Below are 24626 nucleotides of genomic sequence, written 5' to 3' on the forward strand. Positions count from 1 at the left end.
GTGACCTGCGGCGTGGAACAGAGAGCATTTCAGAGAATGCTACCCTGGAGGTTCTGGATTTAAGCTTTCTACCTAAGAGCCTAAATTTGGCTTCCAGAACCTTCCTATGTCGTTGTGCCCACATGTACCACGACAGCCGGCTCCTCCCCAGCACTGTCTAAAATCCTATCTAGGTGACGCATGAGGTCCGCCACTTTCACACCAGGTAGGCATGTTACCAGGCGATGGTCACGCCCACTGGCCACCCAGCTGTCAACATTCCTAATAATCGAATCACCAACTATGACGGCCGACCTAACCCGTCCCTCCTGGGTAGTAGGCCTTGGGGAGATATTCTCGGTGCGAAAGGACAATGCATCACCTGGAGAGCAGGTCCTTGCTACAGGATCCTTTCCTGCTGCATCCGGTTGATGCTCTCCGATCATGAGACCACCTTCCTCCAAGGCAGCACCAGGGCTGCCAGTCTGAAGTTGGGACTTGGCTACTATGTCCCTGAAGGTCTCATCTATATACCTCTCTGTCTGCCTCAGCTCCTCCAGGTCTGCCACTCTAGCCTCAAGAGATCGGACTCGTTCTCTGAGAGCCAGGAGCTCTTTGCATTGCATGCACATGTACAACTTCTCACCGGCGGGTAAAAAATCATACATGTGACACTCAATGCAAAAGACTGGGAAGCCCCCCTCTTGCTGCTGGGCTGCTGCCTTCATCTCAATTTTGTTCAGTTCCTAGTTCAGTTTTAGGTTGCTATGGGAGTAGGAATGTCTAATTAACGCCCTTTAAATGTATTAGTGAATTCACTATATGTCTGGTAGTGGCCTACAAGGGACTGATCAAACTCTCAAAGTTTTTTGGTTTTTTTTGTGAAAATTAAAGGATGAGCTAGGAGTGGGTGGGTGAGGGGTGACAATGTTGGGAAATCCAAACAGTCTAACTTCAGTAAGTCAGCCAGAGTGACTCACTGCTCTCTTGATTATCAAATGTTGGTACCTAATCAAACCAAATCACACTACCTCAACACCTTTCCAAGGTGAGTAACTGAACTTAACTTTTCAACCTTTTTACTTGGGTGTACACTGCTCCTAGCTTATTTCTAGCTTCTGGCTACTTTTTTTTTTTTTTTTTTTATACAAATACTCAGTTCTGTTTACTAGCTGCCTTACTGATTGACCATTTAAAAATACAAACAGTCTAACTTGTTTATTCGCTGCCTTACTGACTATTAAAAGCACAAACACACACTCTAAATAATATTCCTAAATAGTTAACTTTGCCCCAATACTTTTGAAAAAGACAATGTCCCAAGCAAAAACTTACTGATTCCTTTCAGCCACCAGCAAGGTGATCCTCTCCTCTCAGTGCATCCGAGCTGAATCACAAAGTGGATAGTTTCTGCTCCCTGCACAGGCAACAGAACACGTTAGCCATGGACGCCTTCACTTGCCCCGGAACACAGGCCTCCTATACGCGTGTCCCCCGATACCACTGATAGCCAAAACTCTCATGAAACTACAACAGGACAAAGGCTCAATGATACTCATAGCCCCGTATTGGCCTCGACAAGTATGGTTTCCCATGCTTCTCGACCTCTTGATTGGAGAACCCATTCGCCTGAGCACAGCGCCCTCTCTCATAACTCAGAACCAAGGCATGTTACGCCATCCTAACTTGGATGTTGAAAGCTTGATCCTGCAACTGCTCAACCTTTTCCCAACTGATGTCTCTGAAGTCTCTTGTAGCCTCACGAAAGCCTTCCACACAAAAATCCTATCGTTCTATGTGGAATAGATTTACCATATGGTGCACGCAAAAAGGTATCGACCCCTTTTCCTGCCCAACTCCATCTTTATTAGACTATCTCTGGCACCTTTCAGACTCTGGTCTCCAGACTTCTTCGGTGAGGATACACCCGAGTGCCATCTCAGCGTACCACAAGGGAGTTGGGGATGCCCCGGTAACAACGCTACCCCTTGTGAGTAGGTTTATGAGGGGCCTCTTATAACTTAAGCCCCCTCTACGGCCACCAGTCACTGAATGGAACCTGAATGTAGTACTTACAAGGCTTATGCACTCCCTGTTTGAGCCTTTGCACTCCTGCGATGTTAAATTTCTTACATGGAAAGTTCTCTTCCTAGTAGCCATTACATCCGCTCGAAAGGTTAGTGAGTTACAAGCACTTGTCACATAGTCACCCTATACAAGGTTCCTCCATGACCGAGTGGTACTCCGTACTCACCCTAAATTCCTTCCAAAGGTGGTAACAGACTTTCACCTTAATCAGTCTATAGTCTTACCAAGACCTCACTCTCACCAGGGCGAGAGGGTTTTACACACCTTGGTCTATAAACATGCACTTGCAATTTACCTGCAGTCCATAGGAAATCCACCCAACTCTGTTTCTTTCGATAAAAACAAACTGGGAGTTGCAGTGAGCAAACAAACTTTCTCCAATTTTATAGCACACTGTATTGAATTCTGCTATGAGAAAGCAGGCCTTCCTCTCCAGGGACGAGTGAAGGCACACTCAGTGAGAGCCATGGCAGCCTCAGTAGCACACTATTGTTCAGTACTGATTGCTGCGATCTGTAAAGCTGCAACATGGAGCTCTCTTCACACATTTACAGCACATTACTGCCTGGACAAGGAAGGACGTCAAGACTCTGCCTTTGGCCAATCCGTCTTGAAGAACTTATTTCCAGTATAATCCCAACTCCTTCCACTGTGATCTTCAGACTGCCTCTTTTTTCCCAACAGTATGCCACTTGTGCCTGTTGTACATGTTGTACGCTGTTGGTCCAAACAAATGAGTCGGCCTGTAGCTTGCTAATCACCCACATGTGAGGACTTACCATCCTGCTTGTCCTGGGAGAAAGCAGTTGCGTACCTGTAACAGGTGTTCTCCCAGGGCAGCAGGATGTAGTCCGCACGAAATCCACCCACCACCCCGCGGAGTTGGGTCCGAAACGTTTTATTTTATTTTTTCGCTCACACGTCTTGCTACCAACGAGACTGAAGGGAGATCCCCTGTGGCTACAGGGATTATGGATGCTGGCCATGCACAGTGTGCCAGTCAAAAGTTCTAGAAACCTTGACAGAAAAGATTTCTGTGATAGGGCTCCATCCAGTGATATCACCCACATGTGAGGTCTACATCCTGCTGTCCTGGGAGAACACCTGTTACAGGTAAGCAACTCTGCTTTGTATTTCCTTCATGTATGTTGGCAGACAGTGTTTTTTAAATGTTTTCTCGAAAGGGATATAGAATTGAATGTCACCTGCATATAGGAAAAATTTGATTCCTAGGTTGCCAGTAGTGCTCATATTGGCAGCAAATTAAGGTTGAATAGGGTGGCTGAAAGAGCTGAGCCTTGGGGGACACCTGGATCAATTGGGAAGGTGTCAGATTTTTTTTGTCCAGTTTGACTTGAAATGTCCTTTTAGGAAGAGGAGAACCATTTAACATTTCTGTGAGTTCCAGTTTCTCTGTTGGTTGTATAGCAGGGTGTGGTCAACTGTGTCGAATGCTGCTGTAAGATGAAGGAAGAGAGTAGTTTTTGTTTTTTTTCTGAATCCATATTTGTTCGGGTATAGTATATTGTCTTCTAGGCGATTCTCTAATTGTGTTAACACTGCTTTTTCTAGGACTTTAGCGAAGTCAGGCAGGTTGGATATTGGTCGGTAATTGTCTCAATTGTCTATTCTGCTAGTTTTATTTTTTAGTATTGGTTTTGCTTTATCGGGGACCAATCCTTCTGCTAGCGAGTGATTGATTATGGTTGTGAATATTAATTATTTATTTATTTAAAGGATTTATATACCGGAAGTTCCTGTATAATATACATATCACCCCGGTTTACAAGGAACAGTAACTATCGCTTCATTTAGCGGTTTACATTGAACATAATTAATCCAAGTAACAGAATAGTATATAATATTGCTAAACAGTTAATAAATAACATGCTAGTTAATAAGTAAATAACATGGTTATATGTTTGTCAACATGATTATATGTTTAAGTACAGTTCAGTACTGATCTCTTCAGGAAGATAAATGCTGAGAAAAAAACGGATAATATGAAAATGCCTTTCTTCCTGCTCTTAGCTCTAAGGGAATGCTTGTTTGAACAACCAAGTCTTAAGTTTCTTTTTAAATGTAGCGTGGCATGGTTCAAGGCGAAGTTCTGGAGGTAGCGAGTTCCAGAGTGAAGGGCCTGCTGTGGATAGAGCGCGTTTCCTCAGAGAGGATTTCGCCGGTTGGGTGATTAGTCTGTTCTGATATGCGCTTCTAGTCGGTTTCACGGAGTTGTTACACTATTTACTGTTATTACACTATTTACTGTTTTCAGGGCACTTGAAGGGTGGATAGCAGGCTTCATTTTAGTGATTTGGTTTATTTCAAATTTCGATACTGGGTCAAATGATTTCCATTTCACTTGACTGGATTTTTCTTCAGGCTCTATTTTTGATGAGCTGGGGGGAGAATTGTGTTTTTAGATTAATTTTGTTTAGCAGTGATTTGGCATATTCATTGCATGAGTTCTTTGAAAACTCAGTTATTAGAGATAGAGAAGGATGGGTCCTTGATTAGTTTTAATTGTTTCAAAGAGTAATTTGGAGTTAAATATTACTCCGTGAATTTGTTTTGCTTAGTATTCTTTTTTTTTTTTTTTTGCTTTATTGATTTGTTCACAGTATTTTGTTAGGGATTTATATTTTTCTAGTGAAACTGTAGATTGACATTTCCGCCATTGTTTTTCAGATTTTCTCCTGGTCTTTTTATCTTAGCTCTTTGGTGTACCAAGGTTTATCTTGTTTAATTGTGTTGCCTTTATTTTGGATTGGGTTTTTTTCTGGATTTGGGCATAGGGTATCTGCTATTTCATTGATTTTTATCCCAGGAGTTAAAGGATAAGGATACATCATGATCAAATTCATTTATTTTATTTTTAATTGTTCAAGTATTTCTGGTTCAGTCTTTTTTTCTGTATATGAAGAGATGATTCAGGAGCAGGAAACACTTTAGTAAAGAATTTTGATTTGTGGTGAGCAGTCTTTTTGGAGTGTTACAGGTGGGCAATAGGTTAATCCAATATTTAGATGTGTTGATTTTAGATGGCAACCTCATATGGAAGGTTTATCTGAACTTTTGTAGGGTTTAAGCTTGAGTTCATTTTTTTTTTTTTAAAATAGACCATTAATAGACCCCCACCTTTCTGTGTTTTTCTGGGGAAGTGAAAGATATAGTTGGGGGTGACTGATTTGGTTTAGAAGGACATTATTATCTTTCAGCCATGTTTCGGTGATGCAGAGGATAGAGGGATTTTGTTCCTCTAGATCATTTGTTAATGGGATTTTTTTTTATAGCGATTCTGCATTTAGTAATAGAGTAAACATTAAGCAGGGAGATGTTGCTGAGGCGTAGTTATTTAACTTGGGATAGATCAGGGTTTTGCTCTCTCTTGCTTGTGTGTTGAATTTCTCTGGTGCATCCATGTTTTCCACATCCTGCGATGATTTCAGTAAAGTGGACTGGTTCCAGTTTATGATGTGTGTGTTTAGGGCTGAGAGAGATTTATTTATTCATCTTGGGCGCAAGCAAGCAAGGTAGGGAGGCTGGCTAGGTTGTGAAGCCAACCAGGTAGTAAGGCTTGTCGGGAATTACAACCAGCTAGTGTGTATAGTCAGCTAGTTAGTGAAGTTATGAAGTTAGCTAGACTAGTCATGTAGTAAAGGCAGCTAGGAGGTGGAGAGAGAACCACTTTGGGCTTGCATTTCAGGTGTGCACCTGCCAGCTCCAAGCGCCTTTGGTGTGGCTGCCGGGCTCTTGCCTCCTTGTTGGCGATGGTGGGCGGGCCTTGGGGGGGGGGGGGGTGCCGGCCTACTGGTGTCAACGTCTCCTTCCATCACTCACCTGCAGGGGGCACCTCTGCCCACTGCTATTTGCCGGCTTACCGCGCTGATTGGGTCAGAGCTCGGTGGTAGAAACTCCGGCCATAGTCTGGCCTTTGTTTATGGTACTGGCACCTGGGTGATCGCCTCTATCTTTTTGGTCTCTGGATGGACCTTGCCCTTTTCTCAGGATAATAGCCAAGGTACTAGATCTCTTGTCCACCTAGCAAGCACTTCTTGGGATTAACAGTCAGCCCTGATCTCTTCAGACTGATTAATACGGCCTTAAGTTGGCTAAGCTGGGCCTTCCATTCATCCATTTACCTGACTAGACGTCCTGCCTAGTCTCAGCGTTACGTTTTCACTTAGTTATGCTGTCCTTTGTTTTCTGGCTACCCTAGCCCCCCAAGTTCTTTCTCCTTGTTATATGTAATTTTTGCTTCTTGTTAAATGGTTTACCCCATGTTCCATGTAAACCGATTTGATATGAATCTATTCATGAATGTCGGTATAGAAAAGTAATAAATAAGTAAATAAATATGGCTGTAGATCCAGATGTCATCTAAATAGGCTTCAGCAGCATACTCTTGATGTGTGCATGGAGTAGGCGGTGAACTAACTATTGAAACATGGCTAGGATGCCATGTAGGCCAAACAGGAATACTGTGAACTGGAACAGCCCAGCAGGCATCACAAATGCTGGCTTCTTTTGCAGAAGGCGTAAGAGGCACCTACAGTATTCCTTGGTAAGATGGAGGGTAGAGATGAACTGGGATGACCTCAGGCATTTAATCAGTTCATCCAATAAAAGCATTGGATAGGTGTCTAATTTTGAGACCTTGTTGACATTTTTGAAGTCTGTACAGAACCTGATGCTGCCATCTGGCTTTGGCATCAACATGATGGGTGAGGACCAGTCACTGTTGGACTCTTCAATGTCTCTGAGCTGGAGCATCTCCTTCACTTCGGCCTCGATGACAGGGAGCCTGGCCTCAGGGATCTGATAAGGTCGCTGGCATACCACTACTCCAGGAGACATAATAATCATGTTGTACCAGCTAGATATGACCAGGCAGGTTTGAGAAGATCTTTGTTTTTCTCTACCAACTGCTTCAAGTTAATTGTCTGTATGGTGGCAGCTCTTACCTGAAAGGTACTTGGGCTTTGTCCAGTTTCGGCCCGACCTTTGGGCCAAATTTTCCTTCCTGAATCATGCCACACTTTGCGGCACCCCCTTCTTCAGGAGATTTATGTGGTAGATTTGGGTCGTCTTTCGCTTACCTGGCTGAGCTATTTTTTAGTTCATGGGACCTGTTTTTTCCAGTACTTCATAGGTCCTTGCCAACGGGCTAATAGCTTTGGATTTTCAGAAGGCGTTTGACAAAGTCCCTCATGAGAGGCTTCTAATAAACTAAAAAGTCATAGGATAGGAGGCGATGTCCTTTTGTGGATTGCAAACTAGTTAAAAGACGGGAAATAGAGAGTAGGATTAAATGGTTAATTTTCTCAGTGGAAAAGGGTAAACAGTGGAGTGCCTCAGGAATCTGTACTTGGACCTGTGCTTTCCAATATATATTTAGAAATAATCTTGAAAGGAATACGATGAGTGATTTTATCAAATTTGAGATACAAAATTATTCAGAGTAGTTAAATCACAAGTGGATTGTGATACATTTCAGGAGGACCTTGGAAGACTGGAAGATTGGGCATCCAAATGGCAGATGAAATTTAATGTGGACAAGTGCAAGGTGTTGCATATAGGGAAAAATAACCCTTGCTGTAGTTGCACAATGTTAGGTTCTATATTAGGAGCTATCCCCAGGAAAAAAATCTAGGCATCATAGTGGATAATACTTTAAAATCGTCGGCTCAGTGTGCTGCAGCAGTCAAAAAAGCAAATAATGTTAGGAATTATTAGGAAGGGAATGGTTAATAAAACGGAAAATGCCATAATGCCTCTGATTCGCTCCATGGTGAGACCGCACCTTGAATACTATGTACACTTCTGGTCACCGCATCTCAAAAAAAGATATAATTGTGATGGAGAAGATACAGAGAAGGGCAACCAAAATAACTGGGATGGAACAGCTCTCCTAAGAGGAAAGGCTGAAGAGGTTGGAGTGGTTCAGCTTGGAGAAGAGAAGGCTGAGGGAGGATATGATAGAGGTCTTTAAGATCATGAGAGGTCTTGAATGAGTAGATGTGAATCGGTTATTTACACTTTTGGATATAATAAGAGGACAAGGGGGCATTCCATAAAATTAGCAAGTAGCACATTTAAGACTAACTGGAGAAAATTATTTTTCACTCAATGCACAATTAAGCTCTGGAATTTGTTGCCAGAGGATGTAGTTAGTGCAATTAGTGTAGCTGGGTTCAAAAAAGGTTTGGAGAAGTCCATTAACTGCTATTAATCATTGACTTAGGGAATAGCCACTGCTATTAATTGCATCAGTAGCATGGGATTTTCTTGGTGTTTGGGTACTTGCCAGGTTCTTGTGGCCTGGTTTGGCCTCTCTTGGAAACAGGATGCTGAGCTTGATGGACCCTTGGTCTGACCAGCATGGCAATTTCTTATGTTCTAATGATGGCAGGAGGACAAGGACCCATTCCCCTGGTTGTAGTTATCACTGGACCATGGGGCGGTTATGAGGTCGAGAACTCTGTGCCTTTTGCAGACACAGGTGAGCTGCTTCACCAGCCGCCTTTAAGCGATCTTGTACTCTGAGCACATAGTCCACTATATTCTGCCTGGGATTTTCTTCCTCTTCCCAGGTCTCATGAGCTATATCCAGAATTCCTTTCTCCTTCCATATAACTCAAACAGGGCGAACCCCATTGAGCTTTGTGGTACTTCTTGGATTGTGACATGAACAGCACATAGGGTAGTAGTATGTCCCAGTTCTTCCAATCTTTATTCACAAACATTAACATCTGTTTTGAGCATCTGATTGAAATGCACGACCAGGCCATCCATCTGCAGGAGATACACCGAGGTACGGAGGGTCTTTATTTTAAGCAAGGGGCAGAGTTGTTTCAAGACCTTGGAGATGAAAGGGGTACCCTGATTTGTCAGGATCTCCTTGGGTAGCCCAAGTCATGAGAACACCTCTATTAGGGTGGTCACTACCGTCGGGGTCTTCATATTCCATAAGGGCACTGTCTCCGGATACCTGTGGCATAGTCCAGTATGACAAGGATGTATTTGTTTCCTCCGGTCTTTCTGTATAGTGGCTCCACAAGGTCCATGCCCAGTCTTTCAAAAGGTGTCTTAATAGGCATTGATATGAAAGATGCCGCCGGTACCCCAGCAGGTTTTGTGAGCTAGCAAGTAGGGCAGGACCAGCAATACTACAGGTCCTGCTTATGATGGCCTAGCCAATAGAATTGTGCCTGTCTTTTCCTCTCCCAGGTGTGTGTCTCCCCCCCCCCCCCCCCCCCCCCCCCCCCCCCCCGAAGATGACTGTGAGCTAACTACATCACCTGTTAACAATAGGGTTAGGGAACCAGGAGTTGTTCTTTCACCTCCCCTTCCACACTTCCCTTTGTGACTCTGTACAGCAAATCCCCTTTTATCACAAAATAGGGTGGAATAGGGTCTGCACTCTGGGCCCCTGGGATTACCTTCCCATCTACCCATTGTATATTCTTGCGGGCCAACTTGAAGGATTCATCCTCCCTCTGAGCTCGCCTAAAGTTCCCTGGATCACCCTGTTCCCCCTCCAAGGGACCTGGTAAGACATTCTGGGTGGGTGGTTGTTCTCCCTCCGACCCCCTCATCCCCAGCAGTCTCTAAGTTAGCAACATAGGTATGTTTATCCTGCCGGCGTTTCCTCTGGGACTTAGGAATCTGAGTCTTCGTGAAAAAGATCAGGTCCTCCAATGGAAAGAGCTCTGGGAACTCCAACTCTTCAGGGTTGTGACTGGATGAACTTGCCATAGACTGAGTGAAGAGACTTGAAATTTGGACAATCCTGTCCAATGAGCACAAGGTACGGGAGGCAAAATTTAACCTTGGATAAATCCATGCTGGCTGTGTTCCATTAACAATGGTTTTCTATATGCTCTGATTTTGATCTTTAGAATAGTTTCCACTATTTTTCCTGGCACTATCCATCGCCTCATCTTCCCTGCGGGTACAGCCTCTTGCAAAATGACCTCTTTTGCCACAACTGAAGCATGGCGGTCTGATTACGGATTGCAGGTGGGGTGAACCGTCCGGCCACCCCGACTCTGCTGACAGTCAAGACCTTTGAGACTTAAGTCTCAGACCCCTATCCAGGTTGAGGGGTTTCTCTCGAGGATTTTCATAATTTTATGTTTGGTCTCCAACTCACAAATCTGATACAGCAGCTTATCTGTCTTTAGCCTGAACACTCTCTGCAAATGGTTAGCACATAAAATTCTTACTTCAGCAGAATACCTTGAAGGTCTCCCACTGCAATATTAGTATGTATTTGATTGTGGGATTGAGTATTAAACTCCTCCACCACTGCCTTCAATAAGTCAGGAAATGTTTGTCACCCAGAAGCGAGGTGTCAAATCTCCAGGTAGAGCACTATGACCTAACTTGGGCAAAATCTAGAACAATCTCAATTAAGTGGTGATCCGAGATAGAATATTCCAGGATCCCACTGCTAGCAGTCTGATAAGAAATTGGGAGTGCACAAGAAATAATCCAACCTACTATATATAGCATGCCTAGGCGAGTGGTATGTATAGTCTCTTATTAGGGTGACACTGTCTCCATATATCTATAAGATTAAAAGTTGTCAGCATATCCTGCAGTTCCCCAGTTGTGCTCATTTCCTGCCTGGAGGAAGTTGTTTTGTCAACTCTGGGTTTTCCCAGTTCACCAAAGTGGTCATGAGCCTATTATTGAACTCCCTTTGATCCTCACTGAGCCCATATACATTTCCCAGAATCTAAGTCTCCTGAAATAAGGAGCAGTCTAACAAAATATATCTTCATCAGGATCCACCAGACTTCAGTTAACCTTTAATGGCAAGTTTTGTGAATTAAAGTGCAAACCTCCATGCTTTTAGACTTTCTGTAGCCACCATAGATTAGTTTTGATGAAATCCTATATTTCTCATATTAAACAGTTCAATTTCCTGGGTAACATCAGGATTGATAGGTATATTTTAATTGCTATACCTTATTTTATTTATTTTTTTTTAAAACTGAGGGAAGAAGAATCCATAAAGGTATTAATAATTTACAATAAAAAATATAAATTTTATTTTAAAACTGTTGTATTTGTATTTATAAGTTAAATATGAAAAAAAAATCCAAATGTAAAAATATATGTAAATTTATTCACAGTTTGCTGTTGAATCATCTCTTAGACACTTGGGACAGCACTTCAAAAAAGGTAAAAAAAAAAAAAATCTGGGTAGAAAAATGAGCATATGCTGGGATAACTGGGCAGAGGGTTTTGGATTGGAGGTAAGGCTGCTTGCATATACCATAAAGGTGATCTTCAAAAGCTTTATCCAATTTAAAACAGTTTTAGGTGGTTAGATCTTACCTGTCCAAAATTCCTCCCTTTACTTTGCTAAATTTGTGTAGGTAAAATTCATATCTGTACAAACATACAGGCTGATTCAGTAAAGTCCGCAGGAGAGAGGGCGAACGCCCGCTCTCCTGGCGCGCGCACCGGCCCTTTGCTGGTGCGCGCGATTCTGTATTTAAATTAGGTGACACGGTAAAAACTGGGAAAAGGAGGCGCTAGGGACACTGGCGCGTCCTAGCGCCTCCTTTTTGACAGGAGCGGCGGCTGTCAGCGGGTTTGACAGCCGATGCTCAATTTTGCCGGCGTCTGTTCTCGAGCCCGCTGACAGCCACGGGCTAGGAAACCGGACGCCGGCAAAATTGAGTGTCTGGTTTTCGGCCCGACAGCCGCGGGCCGAATTCAAATTTTTTTTTTTTAACTTTTTTTTACTCTTCGGGACCTCCGACTTAATATCGCTATGATATTAAGTCGGAGGATGCACTTTCCCGGTGCCAGAAGAAATTAGCGCCGACCTTTGGGTCGGCGCTAATTTCTGAAAGTAAAACGTGCGGCTTGGCTGCACGTTTTACTTTCTGTATCCCGCGCGCATATCTAATAGGGTCATCAACATGCATTTGCATGTTGAGGGCGCTATTAGGTGCTGCGGGTTGGACGCGCGTTTTCCTCCCCGTACTGAATAAGGAGTAAGGGAAAACGCGTGTCCAATTGCAGGCTAACAGTGCGCTCCGTCGGATCACACTGTACTGTATTGGCCTGATAGTGAGGGAAGAAAGGGTGGAATATTCCTGGAGGGTTTTTAAAATTTAGCCAGGTAACATGATAGTCTATGCTACCTTGATAAATTTAGCTAAGTAACACTGACTATTTATGCCACCTAGCTAAATTTTAACAGCCCGCCCACCCTCTTTCTCATACAGCTAAATTTGTATAAACTGATAGGGCAAGTAATATTTTACCAAGTCACTGATTTAATGAGAGAAAATAATTCCTGACTTTATAATAATCTACATGCAGCCTTGTAAGACAAGCCTAAATGTAACCACACAAATTCTATGTAGCTGGATATTCAGCTATACTTTGTTGGGTATGTGCAACTGAATATCTGACTAACGATAACTGTGTTTTCCTAGCGTGTAGCAGATGGACTCAAAACAAGTGGGTATAGTGTGCTTGTGCTAGCAGTTGGAGACTGATCTGACGTCAGCACGGGTACATATACCCCCGCAGGAAGTGCAGCAATTCAGTAATTTCCGTGTCCAAAGCAGTTTGGAGCTACCCTCATGCTCGCTGAGCGTTTTTCCAAATTCTAAAGAAACCTACTTGAAGACGCACTCCTGCGGTGATACCAGTCTGTCCCTCCCCCAGTTGAGTTTCCCAAGGTGATTTCCGTGGTCCCTCGGAGGTAAGAGCCTCGGTCCGGTGGCCGGTTCGCGGCAGGGACCTAGCCCCCGAGTGAGAAGGGCTCGGGCGTGGCATAGAGGCAGCCTCGGTCCCGGCGTGGACTTGGCCCCCGAGCGAGACGAGTTCGGGCGTGGCCTAGAGGCAGCGGGTGCACCTCCTCGAGCGCAGCGGTGACAGTACTTACCCTCTCCCCCCGCAGCCGGAGACCGCCCGGGTCGCAACCGGGAAGCGCCGAAGACAAGGTAAGGCGTACATCTTTACTTGTTGGTCTCCGAGGAACCAAGGAGTAGCGGAGTCTGCCTACGTGGCAACCCGCCAAGGGGGTCGCCATTTTGCCTGCCTGCTCGCCGTCGCCTTCTGCCCTGGTTCGCACATTGATAGGCGCCTGTTGCTAAGCGCACATTGATAGGCGCCGGTTGCTAAGCGCACATTGAAAGGCGCCGGTTGCTAAGCGCACGTTAATAAGCACCCACTCATAGGCGCCCGCTCATAGGCGCCCGCGGATAGCCGCCTTCTGATAGGCGCCCGCTCATAGGAGCCCGCGGATAGCCGCCTCCTGATAGGCGCACGTTCATGGGCGCACATTCCTAGGCGCCAGTTGATAGGCGCACATTAATACGAGCACGTTGCTGAGCGCACTTTCCTAGGTGCACATTGATAAGCGCACGTGGATAAGCGCATATTGGTAGGCGCACATTTTTCGCGCACATTACAAAGCGCAGACTCTAGCTGAATTAACAGACGAGATGGAGCGTAAGAGAGCCCATGCGTCAGCGGAGCCGGCACCTCCAGTTTCAGGCATAAGCCTCTGCTCTGCATGCAACCTCAGAGCCACACAGAGCGAGGAAGCAGACTCCCTATGTGCCCAATGTGAAGAGGCCCTGGGAGTTCCAGGCCAGGACCGGTCGCAGCTCAGCGTACTTGCCAGTTCCTCAGGGAACACCCCGGACCTAGCAGGCAGCGGTGAGCTGCCAGGGAACCCGAGTGACCTGGTACCCCTAAGGCCCGATCCTGCTTCGCTCTCCTGGGTGGAATTATTCAAGGGGATTCATGCCTTTGTCACAATGCAGTCTACTCCCCGAACGGGTCCATACGTACCGAGTGACCCGGCCCCTGGACCCTCAAGGATTAGGCACGGCCACTCGCCACCCGGAAGCCCCACTTATGGGGATTCAAATTGTTCTGAGGAAGACGACGAGCCCCCCCGAGGAGGGAGAACTGCCCTCGGGGATTGAACCATATCGGACCATGAGGCGCTTCTTTCTGAAAGAGATCTCCCAGGCCTGATCTCTCAATGCCTGTCGGAACTGGCTCTCCCAGGCCGTGACACCCCAGGGGAACCTAGAATGAACCCCCTGTTAGAGGACCTGCGCCAAATGGCTCACCATTTTCCCCTCCTACAAGCAGCACAGCAGCTAATCGATCTGGAATGGAATGCGCTGGAGGCCTCATTCAAAGGGGGTCGGGCCTTGTCTGGCATGTACCCCTTAGACCTGGCAGCTAAGGAGATGCTGGCGTGCCCTCAGGTAGACGCCATAGCGCAATTGTGAAGCGCACCACCATTCCGGTGGAGGGGGGGGGACAGCCCTCAAGGATACACACGACCGGCGCATGGACGTCATGCTGAAGCAAGCCTTTGAGGTGGCAGCCATGTCCCTACGAATTGCGACCTGCTGCACCGTGGTGACTTGTTCCTGTTTATCACAGGCTAGGAACAACACCCCGGGAGAAGAGATGGAATCAGCTCTCTCGTTCCTCACTGACGCTGCCTCCGACCTAGTCCGTACAGCAGCCAAGGGAGTGTCATCCTCAGTGGCAGCCAGGAGACAGCTCTGGCTACGTAATTGGTCGGCCGACTCCTCCAAGACACGTCTCACGAGAATGCCCTTTAAGGGATCCCTCCTGTTCGGCAGCGACCTCGAGAAACTGGCCAATAAATGGGGCGCTTCTCCATTACCCCGTCTACCAGAAGACAGGCCAAGGAGGAGCCAGCACCCTTTTCCCAGACCATCCAGAGGTAGAAACTCTCAGCCCTTCAACCCTTACAGGGCTCGCTACCAAGCACCTCGTTCTCAGGCCAGGAACCAGTCCTTTCGGACTAAGCGCAACAAGAGGAGAACCGGCTCGGGCTCTGGTCCCAGCCGCACCCCACAATGACAATCAGCCGACCCATCCGGTAGGGGGCAGGCCTAACCCTCTTCTACCGCAGGTGGGTCAAGATTACCTCGGACCAGTGGGTCCTCGCCATCATCCGAGAAGGGTATTACCTGGACTTTCTTCGGCTCCCGCCGGACAAGTTTGTGGAATCTCAGTGTTCACCCCTCAAGAGGGCGGCACTAGAAGTTACCCTGCAGAGGCTCCTATCCCTAAAAGCCATAATCCCAGTGCCTGCATGGGAGGAAAATTCTGGGCATTATTCCATTTATTTCATAGTACCCAAAAAGGAGGGCACTTTCAGGCCCGTCCTGGACCTCAAGTCAGTCAACCGACACCTACGGGTCCCCAGCTTTCGCATGGAAACCCTGCGGTCTGTCAAGAATGCAGTACAGCCAGGAGAGTTTCTCACATCCCTAGATCTGTCGGAAGCCTACTTACATATCCCAATCCATCGGGATCACCAGCGCTATTTACGCTTCAAAGTCCTGAATCAACACTTCCAGTTCCGAGCTTTACCCTTCGGGTTAGCCACCGCGCCGCAAACCTTTACCAAGGTCATAGTAGTAGTGGCGGCGTCACTCAGGAAGGAAGGAATCCTCGTCCATCCCTACCTGGACGATTGGCTGATCAGGGCAAAGTCCCCGGAGGAGAGCCACCAGGCAACCAACAGAGTTATATCTCTTCTGGAAAGCCTAGGGTAGTAAACTTGAACAAGAGTTCCCTACAGCCTTCTCAGTCGCTGGAATACCTAGGAGTCCGATTCGACACCCAGGAAGATAAGGTCAGTCTGACCACCAAGAGGAGAGCAAAGCTCCGGAATCGTCTGCTGGACCTGCTGAGCACCACCCGGCCCACAGCTTGGGATTACCTACAGGTCCTTGGCCTTATGGCATCCATGCTGGAGGTGATACCATGGGCGCGGGCTCATATGAGACCATTACAACGCGCCCTCCTATCTCTGTGGAGCCCACAATCACAGAACTACACCGTACACCTACCTCTATCAGCCAGAATGCGGAATGAGATACGGTGGTGGTTGCAGCCCGGCCACATGAGCCGGGGGTCAAGAATGTCCTCCCCAACCTGGACCCTGCTCACAACAGATGCCAGCCTGAACGGATGGGGAGCACACTGCGAAGAACTCACCGCCCAAGGGCAGTGGAACAGAGAAGAGTCTGGGTGGAACATCAACCGTCTAGAGGCACGGGCAGTCAGGCTAGCGTGCCTGCGATTTGCCCACAGACTTCGAAACAGAGCGGTCAGAGTGATGTCGGACAATGCCACCACGGTGGCATACATCAACCGACAGGGCAGAACCAGAAGCCAATAGGTATCCCTAGAAATAGCCCCTCTGATGACTTGGGTGGAAGCAAATCTCCAGGGCATCTCGCCGTCCACATCGCCGGGAAAGAGAACACCACGGCAGACTTCCTCAGCAGAGAAAGCCTAAATCCAGGGGAATGGCAGCTGTCGCCCACAGCTTTCCAGATGATTGTGGATCAGTGGGGGACGCCGGGCATGGAGCTACTAGCGGACAGGTCCAACGCTCAAGTACCCAGATATTTCAGCCGCAGGCGGGATCCGCTATCCCAGGGGATCGATGCCCTGGTACAGCCATGACCTCATGGGATTCTGCTATATGCCTTTCCTCCATGGCCCCTGCTGGGCGCCATTGTACACAAGATTCAGCGGCACAGAGGCCTAGTTCTTCTAGTGGCCCCGGACTGGCCAAGAAGACCCTGGTACGCAGACATGAGAAGACTACTGGCAGGGACTCCATTTCCCCTGCCTCCTCACAGAGACCTGCTGCGGCAAGGTCCCATCCTCCACGAGGATCCAGCTCAATTCTCTCTTACAGTCTGGCCATTGAGAGGGCTAGACTGAAGAAAAGAGGATACTCGGGGCCGGTAATAGATACACTCCGAGCACGCAAGTTCTCCACATCACTAACATATATAAGGATCTGGAGAGTATTTGAAGCCTGGTGCGAAACTCACAGCACCAATCCACATGCCACTAAAATCCCTATCATTTTGGATTTCCTGCAAGACGGCCTTCAGAAGGGTCTGTCCCTCAATTCCATCAAGGTTCAAGTGGCAGCGCTATCCTGCTACGGTCCCCGGAATGACGGCAACAGCATCACCACACACCCAGACGTTTCACGTTTCCTGAAAGGAGTCAAACGCATTTGCCCGCCACTGAAGTGGCCAGTGCCCCTGTGGAACATAGAAACATAGAAATGACGGCAGAAGAAGACCAAACGGCCCATCCAGTCTGCCCAGCAAGCCTCACATGTTTTTTTTCTCTCATACTTATCTGTTTCTCTTAGCTCTTGGTTCTATTTCCCTTCCACCCCCACCATTGAAATATCTAGCTTGATTAGTTAGGGGTAGTAGGGGTAGTAACCGCCGCAATAAGCAAGCTACACCCTTGCTTATTTGTTTTACCCAGACTATGTTATACAGTCCTTATTGGTTGTTTTTCTTCTCCCCTGCTGTTGAAGCAGGGAGCTATGCTGGAAATGCGTGATGTATCAGTCTTCTCCCATGCTGTTGAAGCAGAGAGCCATGCTGGATATGCATCGAAAGTGAAGTATCGGACACAATTGGTTTGGGGTAGTAACCGCCGTAACAAGCCAGCTACTCCCCACTTTGTGAGTGTGAACCCTTATTTCTTCTCCCCTGCCGTTGAAGCAGAGAACTATGCTGTATATGCATTGAAGGTGAAGCATCAGGCTTATTTGGTTTGGGATAGTAACCGCCGTAACAAGCCAGCTACTCCCCTCTTTGTGAGTGTAAATCCATTTTTCCACATTTCCTCTTGCTGTTGAAGCTTAGAGCGATGTTGGAGTCACAGTAAGCATGTGTATGTTTATTGAATAAGGGTATTGTCTCCAGGCAGTAGCCGTCATTCTGGCGAGTCACCCACTCTTCATTGGCGGCCTCTTGACTTTATGGATCCACAGTGTTTATCCCACGCCCCTTTGAAGTCCTTCACAGTTCTGGTCTTCACCACATCCTCCGGAAGGGCATTCCAGGCGTCCACCACCCTCTCCGTGAAGAAATACTTCCTGACATTAGTTCTGAATCTTCCTCCCTGGAGCTTCAAATTGTGACCCCTGGTTCTGCTGATTTTTTTCCTATGGAACAGGTTTGTCGTTGTCTTTGGATCATTAAAACCTTTCAAGTATCTGAAAGTCTGTATCATATCACCTCTGCTCCTCCTTTCCTCCAGGGTATACATATTTAGATTCTTCAATCTCTCCTCGTACGTCATGCGATGAAGATCCTCCACCTTCTTGGTCGCCCTTCTCTGTACCGCTTCCATCTTGTCTTTGTCTTTTTGTAGATACGGTCTCCAGAACTGAACACAGTACTCCAGGTGAGGCCTCACCAAGGACCTGTACAAGGGAATAATCACTTCCCTTTTCTTACTCGATATTCCTCTCTCTATGCAGCCCAGCATTCGTCTGGCTTTTGCTATCGCCTTGTCGCATTGTTTCGCAGACTTCATATCATTAGACACTATCACCCCAAGGTCCCTCTCCTGCTCCGTGCACATCAGCTTTTCCCCCCCCATCGAATACAGTTCATTCGGATTTCCACTCCCCATATGCATGACTTTGCACTTCTTGGCATTGAATCTGAGCTGCCATATCTTCGACCACTCTTCCAGTTTCCTTAGATCCCGTCTCATTCTCTCCACTCCTTCCGGCGTGTCCACTCTGTTGCTGATCTTTGTGTCATCCGCAAAAAGACAAACCTTACCTTCTATCCCGTCCGCAATGTCGCTCACAAAGATATTGAACAGGACCGGTCCCAACACCGATCCTTGCGGTACACCACTTAAAACCGCTCTCTCTTCAGAGAAGGTTCCATTTACCATCACACATTGTCTTCTGTCCGTCAGCCAATTTGCAATCCAGGTCACCACCTCGGCCCTCACTCCTAAGCTTCTCGTTTTATTCACCAGTCTCCTGTGCGGAACCGTATCAAAAGCTTTGCTGAAATCCAAGTATATGATATCCAGCGCTCTTCCTCGATCCAATTCCTTGGTTACCCAGTCAAAAAAGTTAATCAGATTTGTCTGACAGGATCTTCCCCTGGTGAATCCATGTTGCCTCTGGTCCATCAATTCTCCGGACTGTAGATAGTTCACTATTCTCTCTTTCAGCAGTGACTCCATTACTTTTCCCACCACCGAAGTGAGGCTAACCGGTCTGTAGTTGCCAGCTTCCTCCCTGTTCCCACTCTTGTGAAGCGGGACCACCACCGCTCTTCTCCAATCACTCGGCACCACTCCCGTTTCTAGGGATCTATTGAACAGGTCACACAGCGGAGCCGCCAGAACATCTCTGAGCTCCCTCAATATCCTTGGATGAATCCCATCAGGCCCCATGGCTTTGTCCACTTTCAGGTTCTTTAGCTCTTCCCACACATTTTCTACTGTAAAAGGATTTTCATCCATTCCACTTCCCTCCAGTTTCTTGTTGTGTAGAGATGGTCCTTCTCCAGGGTCTTCTTTAGTGAACACAGAGCTGAAGTATTCGTTTAATATTTCTGCCATTTCTTCGTCTCTCTCCACACGTTGATCATTACCACCTTTCAATTTCACTATACCACTTTGGTGAAATTGAAAGGTGGTAATGATCAGTGTGTGGAGAGAGACGAAGAAATGGCAGAAATATTAAACGAATACTTCAGCTCTGTGTTCACTAAAGAAGACCCTGGAGAAGGACCATCTCTACACAACAAGAAACTGGAGGGAAGTGGAATGGATGAAAATCCTTTTACAGTAGAAAATGTGTGGGAAGAGCTAAAGAACCTGAAAGTGGACAAAGCCATGGGGCCTGATGGGATTCATCCAAGGATATTGAGGGAGCTCAGAGATGTTCTGGCGGCTCCTCAACCTAGTCTTGGAATTCCTAGCGGGACATGCCTTCAGACCACTTCGAGGCCTGTCCCTCCGTTTGTTAACCTTGAAGATGGTGTTCTTGCTGGCCGTGTGTTCAGCACGCCGCATCTCAGAGCTACAAGCACTGTCCTGCCGTGATCAGTTTCTCAGAATCACTCCAGAGGCTATCCATCTTCGCACGGTTCCTTCCTTCTTACCCAAAGTAGTCTCACAATTCCACCTCAACCAAACCATATCCTTGATTACCACGGAAGGTTTGAAGAAGTCTGAAGAAGGTCGAATACTACGCCATGTCGACATCGGCAGGCTGCTGTCCAGATACCTGGAAATGTCAGAAGCAGTATGAAAGACGGACCACCTGTTCGTCCTTCACAGCGGGAAGAAGGAAGGGGGGGGAAGTGGCCTCACGGGCAACCATCGCCCGCTGGATCAAAGAAGTTATCAAGGCAGCCTACGTAGAAGCGGGAAAACCACCGCCTCTTCGGGTCAAGGCTCACTCTACCAGAGCGCAAGCGGCCTCTTGGGCAGAAACTAGGATGCTGCTGCCTGCAGAGATATGTAGAGCGGTGACGTGGTCCTCCCTCCATACCTTCTCCAGATTCTATCGTCTGGACGTCCAGGCCAGGGAGGACACAGCATTTGCGAGGGCAATCCTGAACGGACCTCGGGCAGCCTCCCGCCCAGTCCGGGAGTAGCTTTTGTACATCCCACTTGTTTTGAGTCCATCTGCTACATGCTAGGAAATGTAGAGATTACTTACCTGATAATCTCGTTTTCCTTAGTGTATGCAGATGGACTCAGCATCCCGCCTGTCTGCCGGCATACATGGGGATTCACAGACTCACCGTAAGCCATGTTTTTCTTATAATAGGCCATCCACCCTGTCGGGTGTCGACGCCTTCCGGTTGAAAACACTGGCGGTCTCCAGCTACTATCAATCGGTCAGGGTAATCCTGTTCATTTAATCGATCGGTCAGCTACATCTTTTGCAAGGAAGATTACTGAATTGCTGCACTTCCTGCGGGGGTATATGTACCCGTGCTGACATCAGATCCGTCTCCAACTGCTAGCACGAGCACACTATACCCACTTGTTTTGAGTCCATCTGCATACACTAAGGAAAACGAGATTATCAGGTAAGTAATCGCTACAATTTATTTGATTATTTTTAACCGCACTTACCTGGCTGAAAATTTAGCCCCATGTGTATCATATATGTGTATAATAGACCTTTGCTCTTCCATATGAAAGTGATTGTATAAATAAGATGATATCAAACCAAGAACTATTTTTAGTTCTCACACCAGTGAATTTGTCTGATCAGTCTGCACATAGCATACTTACTACAAAGGACTAATTTCTTCACAAATGGGACCTTGCTTGTAAGTGAGGCTTTTTAAATTTTATATGGAGATGATGCTTACAAGCTTTCCATTGACGGGATTAAATTGGTCAAATGAGTGGGTGATATAATCCGACAGCACCAACATGGACTTAGATCACAGGTTTTCTGAGCATGTGCAAATGTTTCCATGCACAGTTGCTGCCTCATGAGATCCCCCTCAGTCTGAGCTACTGCACAGATGGATTTCATAGATTTGTGTTTACACTTTTTGCTTGAATTTGTAAGTTTGTACATTCTTTTTTCACCATTGCCTTGACAGCCTCTCAAAGAACTTTTAAGTTCTACAGGAAATAAAGTTATAAAGAAGTAAAGATGTAGTATGGAGAAATCAAAGGCAAACAAACCCATGATTAGCAGCTTCAAGGTCTGTGGGTATGGGTGCTAGATGTCCATCATGAACACCCACACTGGATAAGTGGTTGAATATTCCTAATTTGCCATTTAGATGAATAACATTTGAGTTATCTGTCTAAATGGCTTTTTGAATACTGAACTTTTTTTTCTTACGCTCAAAAGGCAAACTGTTCCATAGAATTAGCCCTGCTATTTAAAAGTCACAGCTATAGGTATGAAATTATTTAAAAGAGGGAACATTCAACAACTGCCTTTCTGTGGAGAGGAGTAACTGAGATAGTACTATATATTTAACTAGGTGAGCTGCAATATAGGTGGGACCCTTCCCCTGAAGAGCTTTATAAACAAGGGAAGCATCATAAAAAACACATTGTACAATAGGCAACCAATGCAGTTGTTTTAAGACAGGAGTAATATGATCCTTAACAGAAAAAAATACAAAGACTAGGGTCACTCCATGTAATTAGTAACACATTCAAAACAAATCGGAGAAAATTATTTTTCATTCAGTCACAATTAAGCTCTGGAATTCATTATCGTAGGATGTGGTTAAGGCAGTTAAAGTAGCTGGGTTTAAAAAAAGGTTTGGACAAATTCCTGGAGAAGTCAAACTTATTAACCAAGCAGACTTAAGAAATAGGCACTGCTTATCATTGTGCGATAGCATGTGATCTATTTACTGTTTGGGATTTTGCTAGGTACTTGTGACCTGGATAGGCCACTGTTAGAAACAGGATTCCCAACTATCTTTTAAACCATGGTTGAAAGCTGTCAAAATCAGCATTTTTAAAACTTTGAATGATAAGAACACTGATATATTCTGCCCAAGAATGACCCTTGGTCTGCCCAAGAGTGGGCCCTTGGTCTGACCCAGATTGGCAAATTCTTATGTTCTTATATAAGAAACAATCATGTGCAGCATTTTTGTAGAAGCTGTAAGGCTTTAAGCAAATATTTTGGTAATCCTACATAAAGGCAGTTAAGAAAATAAGAAATTGCCATGCTGGGTCAGACCAAGGGTCCATCAAGCCCAGCATCCTGTTTCCAACAGAGGCCAAACAAGGCCACAAGAACCTGGCAATTACCCAAACACCAAGAAGATCCCATGCTACTGATGCAATTAATAGCAGTGGCTATTCCCTAAGTAAACTTGATTAATAGCAGTTAGTGGACTTCTCCAAGAACTTATCCAAACCTTTTTTGAACCCAGCTACACTAACTGCACTAACGACAACCTCTGGCAACAAATTCCAGAGCTTAATTTTGCGTTGAGTGAAATAATTTTCTCTGATTAGTCTTAAATGTGCTACTTGCTAACTTCATGGAATGCCCCCTAGTTGCATTAATACACATTTGTTAAAATGAAAGCCTGCATAATCATGCAAAAGTCACTCTTGGGCAGAATATATCAGTGTTGTTATCATTCAAAGTTTTAAAAAATGCTAATTTTGACAGCTTTCAACCATGGTTTAAAAGATAGTTTGGAATCAGTATCCCTAAATTTCGAATGTTGGTCATCAAATGGAAGTAAAGCACAATCAGCCGCCGGATTGGTCAGCTCTTCAGGGATCAATAGCAGACTAACCTATATTGCTTGTGTTTTAGTAAGATTTGAAAATTATTTTTTAAATCTTAATCAGGAACTTACAACATTCAAACAATTTAAATAGATTGAATAGTCAAGAATTGTTTCCTACAGAAAAAAGTAACTGCATACCATTGGCATTTAAAATGAAAGTTATAGGTGAAAGAAAGTACATAGGGATTACAGATAGATGTTAAACAAGGTACTATGAATCTGGTTGTAGGTCTGTCACCACATCTCATACCTCCCAGATAACCTATCAACCAGGGGTTCAAAATTCACTGGCAGTCTGGTTCAGCAGAGTCCTGCAACCTTGTAAGTAAGTGGTTTCTAGATCAGGTGGTTTCAAATATGTTCCTTTGTTGGGGAACCCTCATGATCAACCTGTTTGCATCAGAGGAATACTGGAACATCAGTTCTGTTCCATGAGACCGAGCAGCTGCAGATCAGCTCCAGATATTTTTGCGATGGTCTGCTGTATGCATACTCTTCAATTTCACTTATTGCCAAGACTGTATAGAAGATGCTACAGGACTGGGTGAGGGTTATTCTTATTGCCCCAACTTGACTGCATCAGGTGTGGTACTCTTATTTCCTCCATTTATTAGTTCAGTTCTTCGATCCACTTGGGGGTTTTTCTGACTCTTATCACCTAGGCAGACAGGAAAACTGCCACCTGAATCTTCCATCCTTGACTCAGTGTGGCTGTTAAACACACAGTAGTATCCTCCTTGCTTTTCCTTAGGTAAGTGGAGAACATTCTAATCTCAAAGTCTTCCATGAAGAAGTTTCAAGTGGAAGACTTTCTGTGCATGGTGTGAGACCAATAATCTGGACCCCCTTCTCTTGTGATGCGAGACCACCTTCAGGTTCTCTTCCTCTCGACATCAGACCTTAGCACCTTTTTTTTTTTTTTTGGTCAAGATACAACCTTGCCATTGCAGATTATCGCCAGCGGGTAGATGGATCTCCCATCCCTTTCTGTCCTTTAGTGACAAAGTTCATGAAGGGATTGGCATTCCAAGTTTCCAGTCAATAAACCACAAGTACTGTGGGACTTCACAATAGAGTTGTTCTACACACTCGCCCTAAGTTCCTTCCAAAAGCGGTATCTGCATTCCATATCAAAGATCTAATGTTCCTTCCAAGACTGCATGCATATAGGCTCTTCACTAACTGGACTTTAAGAGAACTTTCACATATTAACTTGAGGACTCAGCCTCACCGTCTGTCTCCCAACTGTTCATGTCCTTTAATACCAACAGATGGGGTAGGGCAGTAGCCAAAAGAACTCTTTCCAGTTGGCTGGCAGACTGTAATGCATTGCTACATTCTGGCTGACTTATAGATTCTGTTAAGGCTCATTAAGTATTAGCCATGCTTACCTAAGTAGCTTGTCTAAGGGTCACT

At 45.8% G+C, this 24626-nt stretch overlaps 1 protein-coding gene across 4 annotated transcripts in view; it reads left to right on the top strand.

The window, feature by feature from the left end:
• TMEM214 (transmembrane protein 214) overlaps positions 1-24626 on the top strand; it is a 239828-nt gene that overhangs the window by 143183 nt on the left and 72019 nt on the right. For all 4 annotated transcript variants that reach the window (XM_029596290.1, XM_029596291.1, XM_029596293.1 and 1 more), the window contains one exon: positions 11211-11259. In XM_029596290.1, coding sequence (XP_029452150.1) covers positions 11211-11259 — 49 coding nt within the window. The remainder of the gene's footprint in view (positions 1-11210; positions 11260-24626) is intronic.

This window comes from Rhinatrema bivittatum, chromosome 3 (assembly GCF_901001135.1).
Source record: "Rhinatrema bivittatum chromosome 3, aRhiBiv1.1, whole genome shotgun sequence".
Classification (NCBI taxonomy): Eukaryota; Metazoa; Chordata; class Amphibia; order Gymnophiona; family Rhinatrematidae; genus Rhinatrema; species Rhinatrema bivittatum.